At 32.9% G+C, this 23,636-nt stretch overlaps 1 protein-coding gene, 1 long non-coding RNA gene and 1 other non-coding gene across 6 annotated transcripts in view; all 3 read right to left on the bottom strand.

The window, feature by feature from the left end:
• Positions 1–55: 55 nt before the first annotated feature.
• TRNAD-GUC lies at positions 56–127 on the bottom strand. The gene has a single exon. It is a non-coding gene; the product is annotated as a tRNA-Asp (tRNA).
• Positions 128–8,316: 8,189 nt separating this feature from the next.
• LOC116005611 lies at positions 8,317–9,320 on the bottom strand. Its single transcript, XR_004095000.1, has 2 exons — positions 9,018–9,320; positions 8,317–8,617 (listed from the first exon to the last, which is right to left on the bottom strand). It is a non-coding gene; the product is annotated as an uncharacterized LOC116005611 (long non-coding RNA).
• A 7,525-nt stretch (positions 9,321–16,845) lies between these two features.
• LOC116007071 (E3 ubiquitin-protein ligase RBBP6-like) overlaps positions 16,846–23,636 on the bottom strand; it is a 10,777-nt gene continuing 3,986 nt past the window's right edge. Inside the window, exons 3-16 of one of the 4 annotated variants that reach the window (XR_004095197.1) lie at positions 21,840–21,897; positions 21,558–21,694; positions 21,103–21,155; positions 20,962–21,031; positions 20,746–20,876; positions 20,331–20,501; positions 19,944–20,240; positions 19,277–19,324; positions 19,167–19,207; positions 18,731–18,821; positions 18,457–18,655; positions 18,183–18,314; positions 17,351–18,045; positions 16,846–17,172 (exon numbers count right to left, since the gene is read on the bottom strand). Coding sequence is in view for 2 of the 4 variants with exons in the window: in XM_031247654.1 (XP_031103514.1) it covers positions 17,442–18,045; positions 18,183–18,314; positions 18,457–18,655; positions 18,731–18,821; positions 19,167–19,207; positions 19,277–19,324; positions 19,944–20,240; positions 20,331–20,501; positions 20,746–20,876; positions 20,962–21,031; positions 21,103–21,155; positions 21,558–21,694; positions 21,840–21,897 (2,032 nt within the window). In the remaining 2 variants the exon portion in view is untranslated. Of the gene's footprint in view, positions 17,173–17,197; positions 18,046–18,182; positions 18,315–18,456; positions 18,656–18,730; positions 18,822–19,166; positions 19,208–19,276; positions 19,325–19,943; positions 20,241–20,330; positions 20,502–20,745; positions 20,877–20,961; positions 21,032–21,102; positions 21,156–21,557; positions 21,695–21,839; positions 21,898–23,636 lie in introns of those variants that run through there. The other 3 variants (XR_004095198.1, XM_031247656.1, XM_031247654.1) reach the window with 3 other exon arrangements.

Below are 23,636 nucleotides of genomic sequence, written 5' to 3'. Positions count from 1 at the left end.
TTGAAGAAAGGTAGTTTTGAAGGAAGGTAGTCAAAGTTTAAAAGAAAAGATACTACGCCGTTGCCGGGGATCGAACCCGGGTCACCCGCGTGACAGGCGGGAATACTCACCACTATACTACAACGACCGAGTTGTTAGGTTTCGGGGTAAGACAGATTTTAAATTTTCTAATCCAAGAACAAAATTCTTGATACAGAATCTTATAAGACATGTTATTGCTCCCATAGTATGGCAAAGACTTGTTTAGTTCAAGAAATGTTTTTAGATAATGTGGCATTTCCAAAAGTTTTATATTGCCTTCAATTTTATGAAAATTTGTATTTGTCAATCAAATCATGACATATAAACATTAAAATACTCATATTGTTGAGAGTTGATAATTTGATATGATTTCAACTAATGCACTAAGTCGGTATAGAATTAGAGTCCAAATTAACTTCTTTTTTTTTTTTTTTTTAATTTTTACATGGTGTTAAAGTGAGTTTTTTAAAAAGGATATTTTCTCCTTGTAAATTATTAATTGTTGTACTGTATTGATAATTGATAATTCATACAAACTCAATTTGCGGTCATGATAACACTTGTAGTAGTCTTTTCAATATTTGCAACTTTGGTCCACAAAGATATATGTCCAACATCCTCTAGTGTCTGTTTTCTCCAATTGAACAAATGAACAACATTATAGTGACTACACCAAGCCTATAAATTCAAGACATTTTCTCTACAGCGTTGATCGAGTGCGGGGACAATACCGACACATCTAGTAGCCGAGCCAACTACAAAATGCCATATACCATATTGTTCATCAAAATTGACTCTGTTTTTAACTTATTTGTCAAACAATCTATAATCACTCTCATTTCCTACACTTTGCGCTATAACACAATATATCTTATGTCTTATCGCACTTTAGCCTCCATATATCTTATGTCTTATCGCACTTTAGCCTCCAAGCTTTCCCTTCTCCTTTACCCCCTCCTTCAAGTATTTACACACCAACCTCATAGCTCTACTTTTTAATTCAATTTACACCCCAAACTTTTTCTTTTCTAATTTAAGCCCAAAAAAATTACAACATGAACTTTGATTATTTTTCAAACCTAATTACCTCATGAATCTCGACCTAGAGACCAATAGATCGATTTTAGTTTGCCGATTTTCCTAATTTCTATTGCTACTACTAAATTAAATCTATAATGTTTGTCTTAGATTATTTAGTAGTTATGGGTAATTAAACCGCATGTGCTTTAGTTACCTGCAACTACGGGAAAACGGGAATGAAATAATTTCACGACAAATATTCAAGTGTGTATTAGTTACTTTTGGAATTAATGATCAGTGCTAAATTCGGATGTTGGATATTGACTAACCAATGTTTTCTATTCTAAGTGCTTTCAATATTTTGTTCTTCATCAATTTTTCTTTTATTTGATTTTTATTCTCGTTATATACCAAATCTCCATCATTTTCTTAAGCACAAGAATTAAACTAGTTACTCCTCGTGGGAACGATCCTTACTCCCGTTACTGCGTTTGTAAGGGTTTAATTTGGGAGCCTACGATAGTTCGTCAAGTTTACTGTAATTGTTTTGAATTGTATTCTGGTGGTAATGGTAGGGACCACGTACTTTCCAACTTTATTGTTTTATTGATTGCTTTAGTGTAGGTTCTTTATTTAATACATCGAAATGTTGCTATGTAAACATTGGCATGTCCTTTGTTGTCTTTATTAGGGACCATGTATATTTAATTGTTGTTGGGGATCACATATTGAATTGAGTTATTGGTGTTTTCTCATTTTTTTTTTTGTTTAACTACTGAAATCAGGAGAAGAAAATAAACTATTTACAGTTAAGATAAGACATGGGGGAAAGTTAAGTCATTATGGACCTACTACCTATTTAGGAGGCTACACAGATTACTTTGACAATGTTGAAGTAGATGAATGGATTTTATGACTGTTAAAGATCTACTTAATGACTTAAGGTACAACATTGATGATTGCAATTTATATGCATTGGTTGGGGATAAATCGACTAAGGTGATTTCAGATTTAGAGGCCTGGGATTTAATAGATTTTGAAGGTAAGGCAAGAGAAGTTAATTTATGGGTTGGTTTGGGTGAATTGGATGCAATAAGTGAAGAGGAGGTTAGTGAGGATGTGTTTTATGATTGCAATATTGATTACAATGAAGAAGATGACGGTAGTGAGGATGTATTGTATGATTGTAATATTGATTACAATGAAGAAGGTGATGATGATTGCAATAGAGGTAGGCTTGATGACATTAAATTTGCCAAATCAATTGGTCCAACTGTGGAGTATAATGGTGTATTGGCAAGTTCTAAAGGTGTGGGTCAAGAACAAGTTGCAGGGCAAAATATTTACAAAAGAGGTTGAATATTCTGATGAAGGGTTACCATATGGTAGTGATGGAGAAGGAGAAACAGAGAAATAGCCCCATTTTAGGGCTAGTACTGACATGAAATGCTTTGTATTTAGTATTGGATTAAAATTTGCTACTAAAGCTGATTTTAAAGAGGCCATACTGTATTATGCTCTTAAGAATGGGAAGGATTTAAACTTCTGCAAATATGATAAGGTGAGGTGTATGGCGAATTACAAACAAAATGGATGCCAATGGTCAATCACTCTTAGGTTAGACCCAAAGTCTACATGGACAACCAAGGAGTTTAGGACCAAAGTATGTACTGATGAGCATTTTACTGTAACTAAGAGGCAAGCATTAAAGTCCATGAAGCTTTTTAGGGTTGCAATTTAAGGAGACATTGGAGATTTTTTTTGAAACCAGACATTGAAGATTATTTCAACAAGTTTTTGGAGCTATGATAAGTGCTTATTTGCTTATATTTTTCCCTTTTTCACTAAGCCATTTTGCTTAATGATCATTCCAAATTTAATGAGATTAGGACTAAACTGTGTTATTTTGCAAGGAGTTTGGATTTGGAAGCAAAGATGAATATTTTCATGCATTTTGAAGGGAACTAGAGTCAAAAAGAACATTTTGGATGCATTTGGAGTCCATGGGAGTCAAAGAGAAGCTATGGAGATGGATGCAACGCTTCCAAGGGAGCCTAAGAGTGATATTTTTAATGGTTTTGATCATATGGGTAAACCAAGGAAAAAAGACATAAGGGACAAATAGGCCCATTTACTACTAGCAAGTGTTCAATTCACACCCCAATTTAAAATATATTGTAACCAAGCACACTTACCTCATAAAATTGTTCGATGAGCTTTTTTCGTAGGTTACCACCCCATTTGCGATGACTTGGCCCGGTTTTGATTACATAGAATTGTTTACATGGCGTTAAAAAAACAAAAATGAAAACCCATTTTCCCCAAAACTCATTCCCAAATTATGACGGTGCAATCCAAAATACGATCGCCATCTACGGCATTAAAAAACAAAAAAATGAAAACCCATTTTCGCCATCTACGCCATTGACGCAAATCCACGGTGCGATCCAAAATACGATCGCGATGAATCGAAGCTGACGGTGCAGTTCACGAAGTTAGAATGGATCGATATGATGGTTGAGGCAGAAGGGAATCGCACTCTGATTGCAAAATTTGCGAAGGAGAGGCCGCAGCTAGGAGAAATTAGGGCGAAGATTGGAGCAATTATTCCCTTAGAAGGCGAGATTCAGGTTGGATCATTGGATAGACACACAATTTTGTTGCGATTCTCACTCGAAGCAGATTTCGAAAGGCGTTGATGAGAAGTCAGGTAATGGTGGATGGAGCTAGGACTTGGCTCACGAGATGAACTCCGGATTGGCATGACTCACCTCTAACACTAGTATGGATTCAATTACCTAGATTACCTTTCCATTTGTTCAATTTTCAGTCAATCTCTCGTATTTGTTCTCCGATGGGGAGACTAGTTGACGTAGACGCTGCTACAAACCGGAAGACGAGGCCGAGTGTGGCTAAGGCGAGGCTGGAGATTGATGCATCTAAACCAATATTGAATCGAATTTGGATTGAAATTGAGTAGAAATGGGAAATCGAAAGGATTTTGGCAGCAAATTAAGTTTGAGAAGGTTCCAAAATTCTGTAGATGTTGTAGGCAATTTGAGCATATTGTGTTGAACTGCTGGAAATTGAATGGTGATGGTGAGCAAAGGGATTAGGGGAGGGAGGAGGTAGTGGAGGAAAGGGCTGAGGGTAAGGAGGCAGTAGAGCGTCGCGGAGGAGAAGAGGTGGTGGCTGGTGGTGTTGTGGTTGAGAACGGTGTTGCTGCTTAGGAAGTGTGAACTCTGTTCTGTTTTTTTTTTCTCTAAAATCTTTGTGTATCATTGAATAAAAAGAGTTCTGTACATGAGTCGGGTCCAAAAGTGACCCAAGCTCTCAACAAATGCAACTATACATCATAAGGCCTTTGGTTTTGTCCATTGGATCACATATACTTATGTTAACTCTGTTCTGTTTTGGTTTACAGTTTAGGGCAATAATTTGGCAGTATATCTATGTATGTTTTAGCAGGTTATCTATGAAAAATGTTTGCGTTTGTGTTAATTGTAGAGATAATTCTTCGCCGGAGTTTCCTTTGGGAGTCGCAAGAGCATTTCAGGCAGCAAGATGAAGAATTGACCGATACGTGTGCTTTGTAAATTCCACGTCAACAAATTTTTTTTTAGTTAAATTACACGTAAGCTTTTTGGAATTGGTACCTACAGAAGACCTGTAAATAATGCTTAGTGAAATTTTGTTAGGAGTTAATGTGTCAAATTAGATTTTATTTTAATTCAATGTGTGAATTAAACACTTGCTAGTAGTAGATGGGCCTATTTGACCCTTCTGCCAGGAAAAAAATGGAACAAGTGCCAAAAAGCTGAAATTCTTGCATAGATTGGTCGGTGTTCGCTATTTGGACGATACCCCGACGTAGAAATATCCAAATTGAGTGATTTATGTGCCATTAGAAAGAAGACTCAAAGATATACAACTCTTATAAAGACATTAAAGCTTAAAAAGGAAGCCAAAGCAGTCAAAATCTTCCAAACTTACAGATTTCATCCAAATTTGCCGCTGTTTTGTATTTTGACCATATCTCAGCCTATAAATGTTCAAATGAGGTGCTTTCTGAGCCATTGGAAAGCCAACTTGAAGGGTTACAACTTTGTTGAAGATCACAAAAGCCAATAAATTTTATTTTGGGTTGAAAAATAGCCTAGAAGTCGAAGTAGTTAGAAGCTAGAAATGCAATTTCTAGAGAGGAGGTACACGGCCACCTGCACGGCCGTGTAAGTGGACGTGGGTTTTTTGCCGATTTACAGTGCTCTCAGGCAGTTTCAAAAGTCTGGGAAACGGCCACCTACACGACACAGCCGTGTCACCCACCCCTATTCACTATTTAAGCTTGTTTTGAGAAATTTTAACTCGGTTTTGACCCATGGTTGAACCCTAGACACTTCCTTTCACTTTCTTTCATATTTTTTGGTTAGATTAAGCTTAGATTTAGAGTTTTAAACATATTTGAAGCTTGTAACCAAGGATTCAACACTTGAATTTCAAGATTTACCATCCATTTCAATACATAAGTTTTCTTTTCCCTTTTATTTCTTTATCTTGCAATGTTTATGTTTTGCACTTATGTTCTTGTGTTATTTATGCTATTTAATCATGACTAGTTATTTTATGGGCTTGAGCTAGGGTTGTATTTCTTTATTGATTAGATATTCTTGACTATTATTAATGTTGGTGTACAACATTCATTAGCATGTGTTGGATGATTCTTGGCCTCAATGAGAGTTGGGTCAAGATTCCAAGCCACTCCTTGCATAAACCCGATTTTCCTATAAAAATGGGGGAAATTGGGGGGGGGNGGGGGGGGGGGGGGGGGGGGGGGGGGGGGGGGGGGGGGGGGGGTGTTTAAGATGCTTTGTGTTATAATCCTTGTTTATTTATCACGAGAGTGACTTATAGATTAGGATTCCTACGCGCATCCCCTCAGTTCCTTGGTTGTGTGATTTTTTCGCAATCCTTAGGTTGTGTTATGCATCTAGAAGATAATGATCCATAGCTTTAGTCATATTTCTTTATTTTGTGTTTATCTTTGTGTATATGTGTTAGTCTTACTATTTCCTTAAAGTTGTTGTTTTCTTAGCTTCTTGTTGATTAGGGATGGCAATGTGCCCCGTCCCTGTCTGGGGAAAAATTTCGGGGATCGGGGACGGGGACGGGGATAACCCTCCCCGCCCCGCCCCGTCCCCGAATAATTATTATAATTAAAAATTATTTAAAAATTAATATATATATATATATATATATATATATATATATATATATATATATAATTAAAACCATAATTTTAAAAATTAAAATTACATTAATTTAAGATGTTGACTAAGAATTGAATTCCCCGTCCCCGCCTAATTCCTCGTGGGGACGGGGATGGGGACTATTTTCCATTCCCCGCCCCGCCCCGTTGTCATCCCTATTGTTGATTTACTTAAGCTAGTGCTTAGTTGTAATTGCATATTGTGTGTCATAAACCCCAATCCCCTGAGGACGACATTTCACACCCGTACACTCATCATCACTCATTTTTCCAACAATCAAGTGGAAATGCCCAATCTGCCCAAATATATTTAAAAGATTATTTGCCATTGAGAAAGTTGCTGGATGATATATGCCTATTCAGTGTGACTTGATGTTATTTGAAGTGAAGAAGATGTATACAGATGAACATGAGAAGGTAGATTTGGGAAGAAGAATGTGTTCTTACAAGAAGTAGGATGTGACTATAATTCCCTGCAAATATGTTGTTGCTGCAATATGGATAAAAAAAAAACAATGCCCTATTGAATATGTTAATGTCTCTTACACAAAGGAAACATACTTGGCAGTTTATGGAAGATACATAAATTTTATGGCTTGTCCTAATGGATGGTCTGAAACACAAAGAGTGGCACCACTACCACCTGTCTACACTGTAAGAGCTAGAATGCAAAAAAAAAAAAAAAAATTAAGGAAAAAGGGAGCATATGAGATTCAACAAAACTAAGAGGTGCAAATCGATTTATAGTAGATGAGATTCATCTTTCAATGACACATGTGACTTTGCATTGCACCAAGTGTAGACAAAAAGGCCATAATAGTAGAAAATGTCCTTTGAATGGCAATCAGGTAATCATTATTGTTATTGACCATGAGTACTTTAATAGTTATACCTATCTAATTGCATTGATTTTTCATTTTAGCCAACTCCATCATCACATAATGCAAATGAAGCACAATCTCAACCTATTCTAGACTCTTAGCCTATTCCAGAATCTGCACCAGAAAATCCAGCACATGAGGTACTAAAGCATGCATTCTTGTGACAATTTGTTTTAAACTTTGATGTTGTAGTGGTTTAATGTGCTTGTTTCATGTTGAAGTAGGAAATGAGGTTATGCAACCTAAATCTACCTAGGAATCCAGAAAATCCATTACTTGAGGTACTTTTAAGGCTTAATTCTATTGGCAGTTTAGTTTAAACTTTGAGGTTGTAGTGGTTTAATGTGCTTGTTTCAGTTTGAAGTATGAAATGAGGTGGTGCATAACCTAAATCTGCCAGAGAATCTAGAAAATCCTTCACATGAGGTACTTTTAAGGCTTAATTCTTGTGACAGTTTAGTTTAAACTTTGAGGTTGTAATGGTTTAATGTGTTTGTTACAGGTTGAAGTAGGACATGAGGTGGTGCAATTCGTAAAAGTGTCATTTTTCGAGAAAATCCAGCACATGATGTGGTCAAGACAAAGCAAGTTAGAGAAGAAAGACAAGTTCAACAGTTTCCTCTCCTACTTCAAAAAATAGAAGACTTTTTAGAAGACTCTTGGGTTGAGAAAGCAAGTGAAGACAAAGGAAGTGGCTACAAGAAAATACCAAACAAGGCCTACCATGGGGTTCAAGACCAAATTTAAAGGGGATTTCAATGAACCTATTGAACTTGAATGAACTGTGGGTAGTGTTGGTAGTGTTTCTGGTAGTAGTGTTAGCATGGTTTGTGTTTTGTTAGAAATGGATAAACCAAACTATTGCCATGGTTTCTTTTTGTTGGCAGTTTTAGCCATGGTTTTTTTTTTTTTTTGGCAGTCTTGCCATGGTTGGCAGAAGTATGGTTTTTTCTTTAGTGCAATGGTTCTTTTTTGTGGCAGTGTTAGAAAGAAACAAACCAAACTATGAAGGGGTATATTTTGCCCAATTTATGGAATCTCTATTTTGCCCAATTTATGCAATCTCTTTTTCAAATAGCAATTTAAATACGAAATACAGAATGAGGAATGAAATAAGAACCATAAATATGGAATGAAAGTTACATTATATAGTGAGCATTGTAAATACGAAATAGTGAGCAATTACATAATTTTATGGCAACCTATACAGATCACTAGGTTTTTCACATTTCTTTGCCATGACATTAATCATTACTACTCCTTTTGCTACCAAGAACAATGCTTTGAACCATTTGCACCATTTGAGTCATTTGCCATTACAATATTTTTTTATGGACTATCACCACTTCGTAATAATTCTTTGAGCCTCTCAATTTCTTCTTCATTTTGGTTCACCCTCTTCAACAATCCGAGAATGGTCTTTCTTCGACTGTGAACACATTGGAGGTTCAAACCAATAAAAAAATTCCACATGAGTGCATGCCATATATTCATTTATGAAAAACATTGTCAACAATTCTAAATAAATAACTACAAAACATTTGTCAACCATTCTAAATAAATAAATTAATAAATAAATACAAACTATTAGTCGAATTTTTTTTTGAACCAAGTCTGGTTTGACTCATAAAAGAAAAAAAAAATTGATGAACTAATCAAAGTTCTGTGAACCAAATTAATGTTAATTGCTTACATTGATACCAACACAATTCCAAAATCTTCGATCAGGATTATCAAAACTCCATGAGGTTTGAAGGGTTAAATCATTATCGCAATTACAATGGAGAATTCGAATCACATCTCGAAAGTGTAATGTTTGCTTCACTGACCTAGAGGATGATGAAGAAGTCTCCCTGTTTTGCATCCTCCTTAGCAGCGACATGCTCTTCTGCAAATGGCGTGAATCTAAGGCAGAGGAGGTAAGGTGTATTGTTTTGGAAGCAAGTTCATTTTAAGAGGAAGGAATTTGCTTGATATAATAAAATACTTCTTTGCACTTCTAAATAACGGTGGAAACAGGGCAATTGTAACGAAGGACCACATTGTGTACCGTTTTAAAAGTCAGAGGACTAAATTGAGTACTTTTAATAGTTTGGAACTAAATCAATTATTAGCTAATAGTCGGAGGACCAAAATGGGTATTAACTCTAAAAGAACAATACTAACTATGAATCCTAATCATATGAGAATCACTCCCAAGATAAGAACGTGTGGACAAATCCAAACCATTAATCTGCAAGATCTGATAGATGGAAAATCAAGTAAAAAAATAAGTGGGGTCATTTTCTTAAATATTATAAATTTTTAAAATAAGCGGAGTCTTTTTCATAAATATTACAAAATTTTGTTTATTTTGAACTATTAGTTCTACAAGATTAGGGGTTCGAATTTGTCTACAATCTCTCACCTGCGACATGGTTCTCACCTGATTAGTGATTAGGACATATATATATATATATATATATATATATATATATATATATATATATATATAACTAAAAATTTATATAATATTAAAATATAAACATGTAGCACATCATGCAATTTAATCATTTTTCTCTTATTTAATTTTTTAAAACTCACCACAAGTCTACCCATGAGACCCACAAACTTGAATGAGAGCGTTAGGGTAAAAAAAACTTTAGCGTTAGCCTTTCAAAATTCTAGCCAGAAACAAATCGTCATGAACTTGGCACCTATAATATTATAAAAAGTAATTATTGTTTTTTTTAGTACTAGTGTACTACTAACTCTATTACATTATAGTATCTGTTTATTTATACTTTTTCAACATGTTGAAGCACAAAAATTAAATACCTCATTGAGGCTCGATCTCATTACCTCCCCTACAAAGGAGAGTCACTATATGCCAGAATTTTAGCTATTTAATCTTAGAATTGTTTGAGATTCTTTTTGAAAATCGTTAAATTTGAATAATATCAAAAATAAAAACTTAAATTGGCAAAGAAAAAACAAGGTTTGATCAAAGATTTACATAAAAATTGTTGATTCAAAGAACTAAATCAAATCCTTCTTAAAAGATTTCAATTTCGATTTCATTTATCTTAAATTTGTGAACCACGAATTCAAAACTAGAAATGTGATCACCCTTACCAAATACAACCTAGATCATAATAATTAACCATACTATGGGAGCAATAATTATATAATGTATCAGGATGCATGAATTTACATGCACCCAAACACATCCATATTTTTTTTCTTATACATTTTTATTCAACTTAAATTAAATTTTATATTTTTCTATTTTGTACAAATAAGATTAATGTATAAAATAAATAATACTTAAAATACTCAAATTCAAATCTTTTAAATGACACCCATATTGCTATTAAAAAAAAAATCTATAGGCATATAACTATATAAGATACTCCCCCTGTCCCATTTTATTTGTCTTACTTACTATTCATTGGTCAAACTAACTCTTTTTCCATTGTTTATATTCTTTAACATTTAAAACTTATTTTTGAATATGATTTTTTTTTTAATAGTACTTTTAGTGTAGTTTCTAAATATATAAATTTAAACTTATTTTTGAATTTAATTTTTTGTGTTTAATAGTACTTTTAGTGTAGTTTCTAAATATATAAATTTTATATACTAATAGTAAACTTAATATTATGAAAAATTAAATTAAAAATAACTCCAGTCAAACCTCGTTAGCCGAATCAGACACATGAAATGGGACAGAGGTAATAATTATTTAGTATGTATACTTTTATGTACGACATTAAACTTAACTGAACATATAGAATAAATATTATAAAATACTATAAATTGAATGAAAATATAATGATGTACATAAGTACATTTAATTTAAAGTTTATGGACAATAATTAAGGATTAGATTTGTGTACATATAGAACAAATATTATGAATATAGTACAAGATAAATGTAATTAAACATGGTGCACTTGTAAATAATATTTATGTACATACAATTTTGCTTTTATAAACATTATGAATCTATTATGAATGAAAATACATATGATGTATATTTAGTTAAGTGTTAATGGACATATATAATAAATATTATAAATATAATATATGATGAATGTTATTAAATATAATGCGTTGGTAATATAATATTTATATATATTATTTATTTTTATAAACATATAGAAATAATTTTTAATAGAAATACATATAATGTTCATTTAATTTAGTGTTCATTATAAGTAAGTTTATATTTATGAACATATAAAACAAATATTATGAACATATTACAAAATAATGTTATAAAATATGATGTACTAATTGACACTTAAAATATAACAACATCGTTTTAAATCAAGACACGCCATGCACACCCTAATCTACAATATAATTTAGCATGTAGGGACCAAGTCACACACGACACACTCTTGCCGAGAACTGCTACCAAGTAGAAAACTATGAACTAATCAGAGTCGTGCATCTGAAAAGATCTAACGAATCAAAAGCAATTATAGAAAAAAATGCGATAATATTTTTATAAATAATTCAAATTTTAAAATACAAGTAACAACACTATAAAGCTATACAGTAGATCTATTGATAAATCCAAAAAACCAAATCGGAAAACTAAATCCAAAGAGTGACTATAAAATTTAAACTCTTAAAAAGTAAAAAGTTAACTTTTTTTTTAGTACTATTGACTCTGTTACAATGTAATATATGTTCATAGCTACTTTCTCAGCCAAATAAAACACAAAGAGCCAATATTACCTCCACTGAGGCTTGAACCCACCCCTCCCATGTGAGAATGCGACTGGGTGCTACTAGACCACAAGGTCTTTGGCAAAAAAAAAAAAAGAAAAGAACCCTTAAATCAAATAAAAGATATTAAATCATATACTTTAAAAAGGATGAACCCTAAATAAAATTAACTTTGTGCAATTAATAATAATGTGAAGTACACTTAATATCAATATATGATATACTTTATATTGTTGCTAGGTGCACTTTAAAAGTAAAATAAAAATTAAATTTTAAAGTGAACCTTTAAACCAAATTAAAAAAAATCTAAACCACAAACTTAAAAAAAAAACTAAACTATAAATTGTACAGAGTAAAAGATTGAGAATTTCACCGCACTTATAGTATCGCGGAATATACTCGATAATGTTACTAAGTGTAATCTATAGTGTTATTATTTATACTTAACGTTCAAGTTATTTATTAAAATGTCATTACATTTTTCCATCTTTCCCTCCTTTAAAATTGTTAAATCTTCCAAATAGACAAATTTGATTGGTTCCTGTTTCTCGAATACTCCCTTATTTCATTCAAATTCTCTACATACACACACACACGAGAGGGTTCAAATGAAACTAATGACAACTAATAACACTCACTCATCATGTTTCATCAATTGTTAAGTTTTTAACAAAAGAACATGTAATTACTTTTATAAATTATAATTATTGTACAAAAGAACATGTAATTACTTTTATAAATTATAATTATTGTAAAAAAGAACATGTAATTACTTTTATAAATTATAATTATTGTAATGACAACTAATAACACTCACTCATCATGTTTCATCAATTGTTAAGTTTTTAACAAAAGAACATGTAATTACTTTTATAAATTATAATTATTGTACAAAAGAACATGTAATTACTTTTATAAATTATAATTATTGTAAAAAAGAACATGTAATTACTTTTATAAATTATAATTATTGTAAATTTAAAAATTTACAATATTTATAAAAGTCGTCTCATTTTTCTCTTTTTTTCAACAACTATCAACCGTTGATCTAGGAGAAAACTCAAGAGAAAATACATTCTTACAAAAAAAGTGATAAATGATTTGATTCATCTAATTGGATAGATCAACAATTAATGTTTGCTAAAAAATAAAGAAAAATAAGGATATAATCTTATCATTACTAAACTTTCATGTTCGCAATAATTTTAGAAATTTTAAAATGAACTTTGCCCCTAAAATTTTTTAATAATTATAAAATTAATTATGTATTTTCATGTAAAACATGACAAGGATCTCGACCATCCAATAATCAATCAATATTATTAATAATTGAATAATTTAATAAAAAAAGTACACGATCAATTTTATAATTATTATAAATTTTTAAATTTACAACATTCATAAAACTTACCTATCTTTTTATCCCTATTTTTACATCAACCATCAACCGCTGATCTATCCAAATTAATATATCAAATCAGTTGATACTTTTTACATAAAGAGCATATTTTCACTTATTCAACTATTCCCTTTTATATATATATATATATATATATATATATATATATATAAAACTTTTTACATAAAGAGCATATTTTCACTGATTCAACTATTCCCTTTTATATATATATATATAATATGCTCAACATTTAATGCTAAAGGTTGTTAAAAAATAAAGAGAAAATGTGTGATTATAGATATTGCAAACTTAAAATTTTAACAATAACTATAAAATTAATCTTATAATAATAATAATTATTATTATTTTTACTCGGTGATTGAATGTATATTTGGTTAATAATGTGGAGAAAAAGAATAGTACCTATGCATCGAAGATGCCCTAAGATGTAATAAAAGGTAAGACATCCACTAGAAATAACAATATGAGCTGTCACGAGCCCAAGTCACATGTACCAAGTCAATCAACCCAACGTAAATTATTTCATAAACCAGGATCTACTTTGCAAGGTAGACTCAAATCTAAAGTACACAATTTAGATATTAAATATTCACAATTTATATATTAAATGTTCAAATTTGAATTGTGAACATTTAGTAGGTAAATTGTGATAAATCTACCTTATAAAGTAAACCCAGGTCATTGTTATAATTATTGCACAACCTACGTGTTATTATGTTACCATGCTAGGGCCAACGTGATCTTATATGCAAAAGTGAGTGTTTTTTTTTTTTTTTTTTTTTTTTTTTTTTTTTTTTAAATCTAATCTTATAAGCTAAGAATACCACATTTACATCAATAAATTCTAAGAATCTTTATTTATTAATCAACTTATATTAAAATTTTCAAAATAATAAGTTTCTAATTTATAACGTAAAAATTTCAACTATATGAATATATAAATAATATACCATTTAGCAATTATACAAATATGTAATGAAATTAAAATTTTATAATTTATTACAATATTTAAATATATAGAATTTATATTTTTTTAAAAATTTTAATCACAATTTTAGAACTCTATATTCACAATTTCATAACTCTATATTCAACATATAACACAATTTTTGAATCTATATAATAAAATTGTGAATATAGAGTAATATAATTTTGTATATAAAATTCTAAAATTGTGAATATGAACACGAATCCACCTCGCAAGGTGGACACCCGTCCATAGCATAATTTACCCGTTGAAAACTACTACAACCCAAATGAATACTAATTGTACACTTTTAGATAAATACTACGGAGTATATATTTATAGTTTTCATAGGTATATTATTGTATGGACCATAACAAAATATACATTTTAAATATATTAAAGATATATTATTTGTATACTGAATGTACATTTATACAAAATAATGTATTCTCAATTAGGATGTAAATGAGCCGAACAGCTCGCAAGCGGCTCGCGAACTGCTTGGTCAAAGTTCGGCTCAAGCTCAACCCCAGCTCGAGCGGCTCGTTTAACAATCAAGTTATGTTCGATTGTTCGAACTCTAATATCTTAGGCTCGTGACTCGACAAGCCGCTCGCGAGCCCCATATATATATATATGATATAAAAATTTATAAAATTAAAATTTGAAATACTAAAAATTTAAAATCAAACAGGTTAATCAACCCTAGAGTGCCCCACGCGAGTTGCCGAGCCAGCTCGCAAGAATACTAAAAAGTCAAAATCAAACAGGTTAATCAACCCTAGCGTGCCTGCCCCACGCAAGTTGGTGAGGCAGCGCACAAGCTTTTTTTTTTTTTTTTTTTTTTTTTAATACTATATACTGTGTACACATGAATATATATAACATATACTAAGTGTGTACACGCACTATGCCACTATGTACACATGAATATATGTTATATATATTAGTGTGTACACAATGTATAGATATATCTTATTTCTTTTAAAATAGTGCCTAGCCCGCGACCCGTGCTAACAGCACAAGCCGTGGGCCTTAACGGGTCAGACTCGTTAGGCCCACTTCTTCACGGGCCATTTTTTATAGCCCTAACTCGCAAGTTTCAACCCACTCGAACAGTACTAAACTTGTATGAGACCGTCTCACGAGTCTTAATCCATGTGACGTGACGGGTCAACATAATTTAAGTCATAGTTACGGTTATGAGTTGATCTTTGATTGGTTTTTAGGACACAAATTATATTGGTCCGACCCGTCTGTAAGATTAAGACCCGTGAAACGGTCTCACACAAGTGTAACCCTGAAATTATTAGGAATAGGAAAGAAGAAGTGATATAAAGACTAAAATGTCCTTGTGTAATAATAATAATAATAATAATAATAATAATAATAATAATAAAAGGGCAATTTAGTCATTTTTTTTCCTTACCCATCGAATTGAAATTCTTAGGGTAAGTACATAAGTTCTAATTCAATGAATGGAGAGAATTGCAATTCCCTCCAACTAAACATCGTAATTTACGATAAAGAATTATGTTGTAATGAAATGCAACTAAAATCTACCAAATAGCCTATTCGGCAATTTAACATGAAAAAAAAAAATTATACGACAATTTCTCCTTAAACCGTGGGGATTCATGCTCCAACAGGGACGAGAAGTATCTAGTCCCTAGCAGGGATATCCTTTCCCTCCTAGTCCCCGGATACATTTTTTAAAAAAAAAATATTATATATATATATATATATATATATATAGGGTCATGATCAGATGTGATCGTCCCTTAACGTGCGGTCAGTGCGGTCGCACCACTATGTATACAAATATACACCACTCAATGTTAGAAAATACACCACACAAATGTGCATCATTAGATACACACCATTAGATATATAAATATACACCACACAGTGTTAGCAAGGGAAGTTATGTTGCATTATTTTGGCTGTGGTGTGTTTTATAGTGTTTCTGTGTATTTTTATTATGGCGTGTTTTCTAACATTGAGTAGTGCATTTTTTAACATTGAGTGGTGTGAACCGCACCAACCGCACGGGAAGACGCAACCACATTTGAACAGAAATATATATATATATATATAAAGTTATACTGAAACACTAGTTTGACTTTAGGGTTGACTAGAGGACGAGAATTTCACATCTCCGAAAATTCTCCTCGAGAATGGGGGATGGGGAGAAGTTCCTTTCCCCAGTGGGAACGGGGTGTGAGATGAGAAGTATATTTCCCACCAGTGGTGATAGAACGAACTCCTACATGCATGTTTGAAAATATTTTTAATGGAAATAAACTAGTAGACAGATATGAGAAAATGAAGCTAGACATACAGACTAAAGTAATGAAACATTTTCAAAAAAGATAAAAAAAAAAAAAAAAAGAAAAGCAACTGAGTGTGTGTTTGACATTTTTCATTTAAATTTTCAACATTCCTTTGAACATTTTTTTTTAAACAAGGAAATGATTGAAGAAATAAAAGATTTTGAAGGGAATTAAATTAAAGGGGAGGGAAACAAGAAACAGCAAGGTGGTCTAGCAACTTTCAGGTAGGAGTCATATAACTTTTGCAATAGACAAAGTCCTCCAAGTGTGTGGAGCAGGTCTCATTTGGGAAGTATTAGCAGGATGGTGAAATTACCAGAATTTGAAAAGAGAACATACCTCAATCAGCTACGTTACCTTTTTGCAGGAGATAGTTGGGCAGCATATAAAATGGTCCAAACTAAATGATTAACCAGAACGGGTTCTGGTTAAAACCTTTGCTAGCATCCAGATCCCACACTAAGAAGTGAATAGGATTAGTTAGCAAATGTTAGTAAAGGTTAGTCAAAATGTTACTGTCCAAAAGCCGACCACTTTTAACGAATCTGTACCAACAAAGCCAAACAGAGATTCAAATTAGATCCTAGAAATCTAGAATACCTATGTATTTAAATATAACCTTTATATGTACCTAAATAAATCCATCACCTATGGGGTATATGTAACTCATTGATGACTATAAACTTTGAACTACCACTCCTAAAACAAGCTTATACAAAGTACCTTTGTGAAATGAAAGTAAACAAGATCCGTCACCTATAATGATGTATGTGCCTCCTCATTTACATGGTACCTCAGAGTCATGCTTGACAATCTAATGGACTCTCTTTCTTTTGCGGAGATGGTAATCAGCTCTACAATCTTCATATGAGCCATCAACCATTTGCCTCCTTTCATCACGCAACTCATTGACAGGGTGTTTGCTATTGTTCCTAGGATGTCTGTACTCAAGGCCAGATTCCCTTTCTTTGCCACCTACTCTATGATTCCGAGGAGAACCTGAATCAGAAAAATTGGGACGCTTCTGGCAACCTCTCACATCGTGCTCCAATCTTCTGCGTTCCTCTCTAGAGACATGATGGTGATCCCAACTAGAATCACTGCCACCTTGTACCTTTTTTTCATGGTGTTTTCTAGAATCTCTATGGTGGTGTTCATGCTTCTCCCTACTGCGCTGCAAATCCTCCAAGCCAGAATTTGACCTCTCCATATGCTTCTCCCTAAAGGATGGAGGACTTCTCTCACGTCTAGTGACAACATGCTGATATTTCCTCTTTGGCCTTGGACCCATGTTGTCCTCAGAGCAACTTGTACTTCCTTCCCTATCTTTACAATGTTTGTAATCTAGCCTTTTTTTTTCGTTCTTACCATAGGGCACATTGCCATCATATTTATCACTGCATTGCTTCCCTCTAGATCTGCATAGTATTAAAAATGAAAAACATAAGCTTATTGCTAATGTATTTTGTAGCAAGGACAAGTATTACTGCTGTAGAAAGGGTAGGGTGAGATTGGCTCCTCCTTCCTGCACTAGTGTTTTATCTACTTAAATTACCTCCCCAAGTTTTCATCTGAAACATTCCTTTTGCCGCTATGGTGTTGGGGCTCCATAAATTCATTTTGGTTTTTTATGCACTCAGCTTTGATTCCCATTGGAGGTGCCATGCTGTCCTTTCTCATGACTCCTCTGCAAGAAGGTAGAAACTATGGTTATCTGACACATCTTAAAAGAAATCATACAATGTATGCAAGAAATGCCAAAAACAAAAACAAACACAACAAAATAAAAAACAAAACAAAACAGAAGTATATTCATACAAAGAACCTACCCATTGAGGGGCATTCCACTGTGCATGGTGGGCATATATGGAGAAGCACAAAAAGTAGCTGTAGGGACCATGCATGCACCAAATGGCATCATTCCAGGATTACCATACATATTTGTAAATGGCCTCATGGGAGAATACAGAGTGCTATTCCAATATGGTGGTGGATAGCCTGGCATCCCTCCCATAAGCATATAATTTCCTAAATGCAAGGATAACCAAGTAAATATTTATAATTTTGGAATCCATATATATCTGCAAGAATTTTTATACGAACCTGTGTGAACCATGGGATGTGGACTAGAAGCAAAAGGACAGTCTCTCATAAGATGCTCCAGAGAACCACATATGTAACAGTTACGCCCTCCCTGTGTTCCAATAGTGCAGGTAAGTATATTTAAACAGGAAACATGAAAATAGCAATCATATTTATCTTCCATTTCTAAATATATAATGGTATATAGACTTGTTGAAATTCATAGAAACAGTAATCCGGAATATAAATCCTAGCAATGTATTAAGCTAGCAAAGGAGAACTTTATCCAATTAAATAGCAAGAACTTCTCAAATGAATACTTAGTTGGCAAAGCATTGCTATTAAGAATGGTACGGAAAATGCAACATTATAGAAAGTATAGCAGCTAAGATATACATTGATAATAAGTAGAGAAACATATTAAAAAATAGTAAATATTCATGTTTATCAAAATTACCTTTTTAGGCCTACCAGTAGCCCAAAAATTTGTCTCCTCACCTGAAACATAAACAATAATAGTAAGTAATTGAACACAAATTGATTGCACTTGAGAATAATTGATTTGACCTTCTGTATTGACTAGTTGTCCTCCTTTCCTCTTCATGGTAGATTCCACTGGAGCAAAATAAACATGTTAGAATTCATGGAGTAAACTAAGTGATACTTTAAAATCTTCAGCAAGCACACATCTTTAAACATTGTAGGAAAATGGAGAAGTAGCAGGATGCAATTTTAGGGGAATGTAATCACTTGGTAGAATCAACTACTCAACTTGGAAAATGAAAGTCTGATATTATTAACCTGACTTGAGAAATCATCATCAAGAAAAAGAGAAGAGGACAACGACAGTATCACTAGGAGATTGAAATATGGGTAACAAAGAGATGATCCTTTCTTCACATACGAAATGAAAGTATGGAACCATACCTATTCCACTTCCTCCTCAACCTCAACTTCTATGTTTTTACAGATATGGATCTTTGTTTCAAGGTAAATTTCACCATACAAATTTTTTTTTTATCCTTTTTACCATACAAGAAATTGAAAAAAAGAAAGAACCAACAAATTTTTTTGGGTGCAATTAAGGGCCAATCTTAACATCACCACTTATTTTAAATTTTAATGGCAATGATACAAATATGGGGGAATTATTTTCAGCTGATGAATAGACTAAGCACTAAACCCTTGAAACACCCCCTAAGTGCCTTCTGAACAAGTTTATAAAAATTATTACCTTCATCATGAATATGGATGTTACGTAAATTTAGCGGCCGGTTTTCCCCCTGAAAGTCAGTAATTGGCACATTATCAGCTTCACCATGAAGATTCAAGTGAGCAAATTGAGCTCTTCGTCCACCAAATCGGCGCATCTTCCGTGATGTATTTCTCCTAAACGACTCAAAAAATGAATCCGCTAAAACTTGATTTGATCCATGTCCAGTAGCAGAGGGAGAATGAGGCATTTCAGGTTCCCTTTGAATAACAGTTACAGCACAAGAAATGTCCATAGCATGAATTCCAGATTCTCCATCTGTATTTAACAATGAACCATTACCATGTCAATGTAATAAAGTGTCTATCCTTTCATTAAAAAACATGGAGTGTTAGAAAGATTTCTCACCTGGTACAAGTTTACACAGATCATTCTTTGAGCCCGTACCAATCATTTGAGATCCAAGAAAATGCTCAACTGCTTGTCTTAGAGATAAGTTTGGGAGCAAGTCGTCCACTCTGAATTTGTTGGATGAACAAATTGGGCACCTTTTCTTCTCAAGAAGATCAAAGCTAATGCCTGAAACCAGAGTCACCCCAAAAGAAAAAAATGAAGCTGTAAATCAGGAAACATTATGACACAACAATTTGAATGCAGAGGAACACCTGGACGTTTAAAGAATATATTGCTTGATGAGTAACCAAGAGACACAAAGCATCTCAATGCAAATTGTAAATCACAGCATGCTTCCCAAACATCAAAGGCATGATGACTGAAAATTTGTACAATATGAAGGCAGCTTATTTCCACATAAACTACTCACATTTTTTACAAAAACTATGCTGGCAGCAAGGTATAAGCACAGCCTCCTTTAAAAATGTGTTGCAGAGAGGGCATTTGAGTTCTAATGGCAAATTAGTGTATTCCCTGGCAAAAAGGTTGGAGTTCACAACCCTTATCATTTCCATAAGAAAACAAGGGTCAGGTATGCACAAATATAACAAAAAAGCAAGTTCTGACAGAACAAAATAGTTAATACTTTTCCCACTTCTGATCTTCAGCTCTTGCTTCTTGTACCATGTTCCGTTCATCCATGCTATGATTAGAACCTGAAACTGATACTGTCACAAAGGAATATTCAAGAACAGTTATCAAAAGAGCAGAAAGCAATAACTTGAACCTTTATGAATAGCTTGACTCAAGTCACTTGACTCAAGCTTATGGCATTGAAACCTGAAGACACAAAATACCTAAATTAGTCCTTAGTTAACCAACATCAATTCATTTATGCATATTTTATATACAACAAAATGAGCAATTCTATTATGCCCCATATAAAAAAAAACACCGACACAAAGCAAATAGGCTTGTTTCAGTAACAAATGAAACAAGACCTAAATGATATATATATATATATATATATATATATATATATATATATATAAAGAAATTCATCTGTATTTATTTTGGGTAAACAAATGCACAAAATAGAAATTAGTGACTGTTTGTTTCTAATTTTACATTGTCTAAAGCATGAAGAAACACAAACTTATTCTTATTAGTGTGTTTCGAAACATTTAAAGAATGAGCTTCATGCCCTGTCAATAAAGACAAAATGAATTGATAGTAGCATACCTTGAACCAGGAACATCTGCCTCTTCGAAGCCACAGCAGTTTTTCTTATCGCATTCAGGATTTGACTCATGAAACGGCTTACCAAGAGGAGGGCACATATCAGTGCCAAAGTCATCAAAATCATCAACTTTTACACACTAGAATAAAAATTCAATCAATGATTTACAAATTATATGCCTTTGAAATATATATAAGTTGATCTTACAATCATATCAAGAATCTGTAAAATATTAAAGATAATGAAAACATGACAGATGCCAAATGAAGTTTAAACAAACTTACAGCTGGATTGAAATGATCAGAACCTTGCTTCCTTACATTTGTCATGACAACATGCATCCTGGCACAAGAATCAGTTATACATAAGAAGCAAGAAGTTATTTCAAACTCTAGAGATATTCATGATTAAAATTCTCCATTACTTGATATGTTGCTTTCCATACTATAGGGACTCAAAGCAGCCTCTATTATTTCTTTAAATTATTACAGTGAGAATCTTTCTTATCAAGGGTTCCTGATCAGTCTAAATACACTATTGATACTACAATTCACTGAAATGAATGACCCCAATAGGATGGATTAAGGGTGTGTTTGGTTTGGACAAGGGTATTGGAATCAGAATCAAAACATGAGGAATGAGAATGAGTCTTAGCAAAGGTAACTCCACCCACCTCACCAAGCATTTGGCATTTCTCAACAACACAAACCAGCTTATGTTATTAAGTCCACCACAACATCAATCACAGCTAGCAAACTTCTTCCACTTAGAAACCCAACAAAATAAGAGGGAAGGGAATTTTTTTATAGTACGAGTATTTTATTCACTTTCCCATGTTACAAAAAGTTGAAAACAAACTGACCCAAAGGATTTTATTCCCATTAATGGGCTTAAAACCCACAAACCAAACACCCCCGAGACTTTGAGCCCAATGAATCTAATTAAGAGCATGGACAGAGCTTAGACTAGATAAGAGATACATTTAGGCAGAAGGAATCCAAAAAAGTCAAAACACTAGGCAAGGCTAGTCAGTTGATGTTTCAGTGACTCAGTGAAACTCAACTTCTCTTTTACTCACTTAAATGGGCATTAGAAAATAGAAATTGTCTCATAAGGATCCATACTTACAAAACCAAACAAATGCTATAAACATGCAATTAACCAATTCCCAAGAACTCTAATTGTGAACAGATCATGATTTTGCTAATCAAATGTTACAAACTAATCTTGAAAGTAATGTTCTTGATTCCTCCATCCACACCATTATGGTTAATAAGTAGGATGAAAGTTCGCACACGAATCTACATGAATGACAAAACAAGCATGAACCTTAAACTAAACGGCATAGAGCTAAAACTTTTGACTTGAGATTGGAACCAGATCTGAATCCATCCAAGAGAATTTCGTGGAAGCAACATTTAGAGGTAAAGTACCAAAGCCTTATAAGGTTCGTTGATTGTGTGTGTTACTTCCTTTAGACCCGTCTCACATATAGAAACCTTCTACATTATTAATATCCCTCTTTCTCACACTATGGGCATAAGGGCATGCATATGCGCATACATATATCGGTGTGTGGAGACAGGGAGGGAGAAGCATTTTTGGTCCCTAAATTATAATATTATATGTGAATAGTCAAATTGGTGCCAAATTATCAGGCAGATGCAAAAGTATTATCCCTGAACCCTGTCAATTAAATAGGAATTAGCGCCATTTAAACCCCTATTTTTTAATGCATTTAGATAAAAATGCCCAATTAATGTCAAATTAACTCAATTTATTGCATCCTACATACATAAAAACTAACAATAATTTATAAGTTTTAATATATTGTAACTAAAATTTTCAATTATTGATTTATCTTGGCATTGACTATTATCAAATATCTTGTATATTTCCTTTGAAAGTTGGGAAATTTCTCAAATGCCTTTTATTCCCATGCCTCTTTCTAAAAATGAAAAATATGAGGGTATTACAGTCATATCAACCGGATTGGGAAAAGAAATACAAATAGTGCCATGCAACAAAAAAATGCTCCATATTTCCTCTTTTTTTTTCTTTTTTTTTTTGGGGGGGGGGGG

The sequence above is a fragment of the Ipomoea triloba genome, chromosome 15 (assembly GCF_003576645.1).
Source record: "Ipomoea triloba cultivar NCNSP0323 chromosome 15, ASM357664v1".
NCBI classification, from domain to species: Eukaryota; Viridiplantae; Streptophyta; class Magnoliopsida; order Solanales; family Convolvulaceae; genus Ipomoea; species Ipomoea triloba.
Note: the sequence above shows the minus strand (reverse complement) of the source record. Positions and strands in the feature narration are given on the sequence as shown.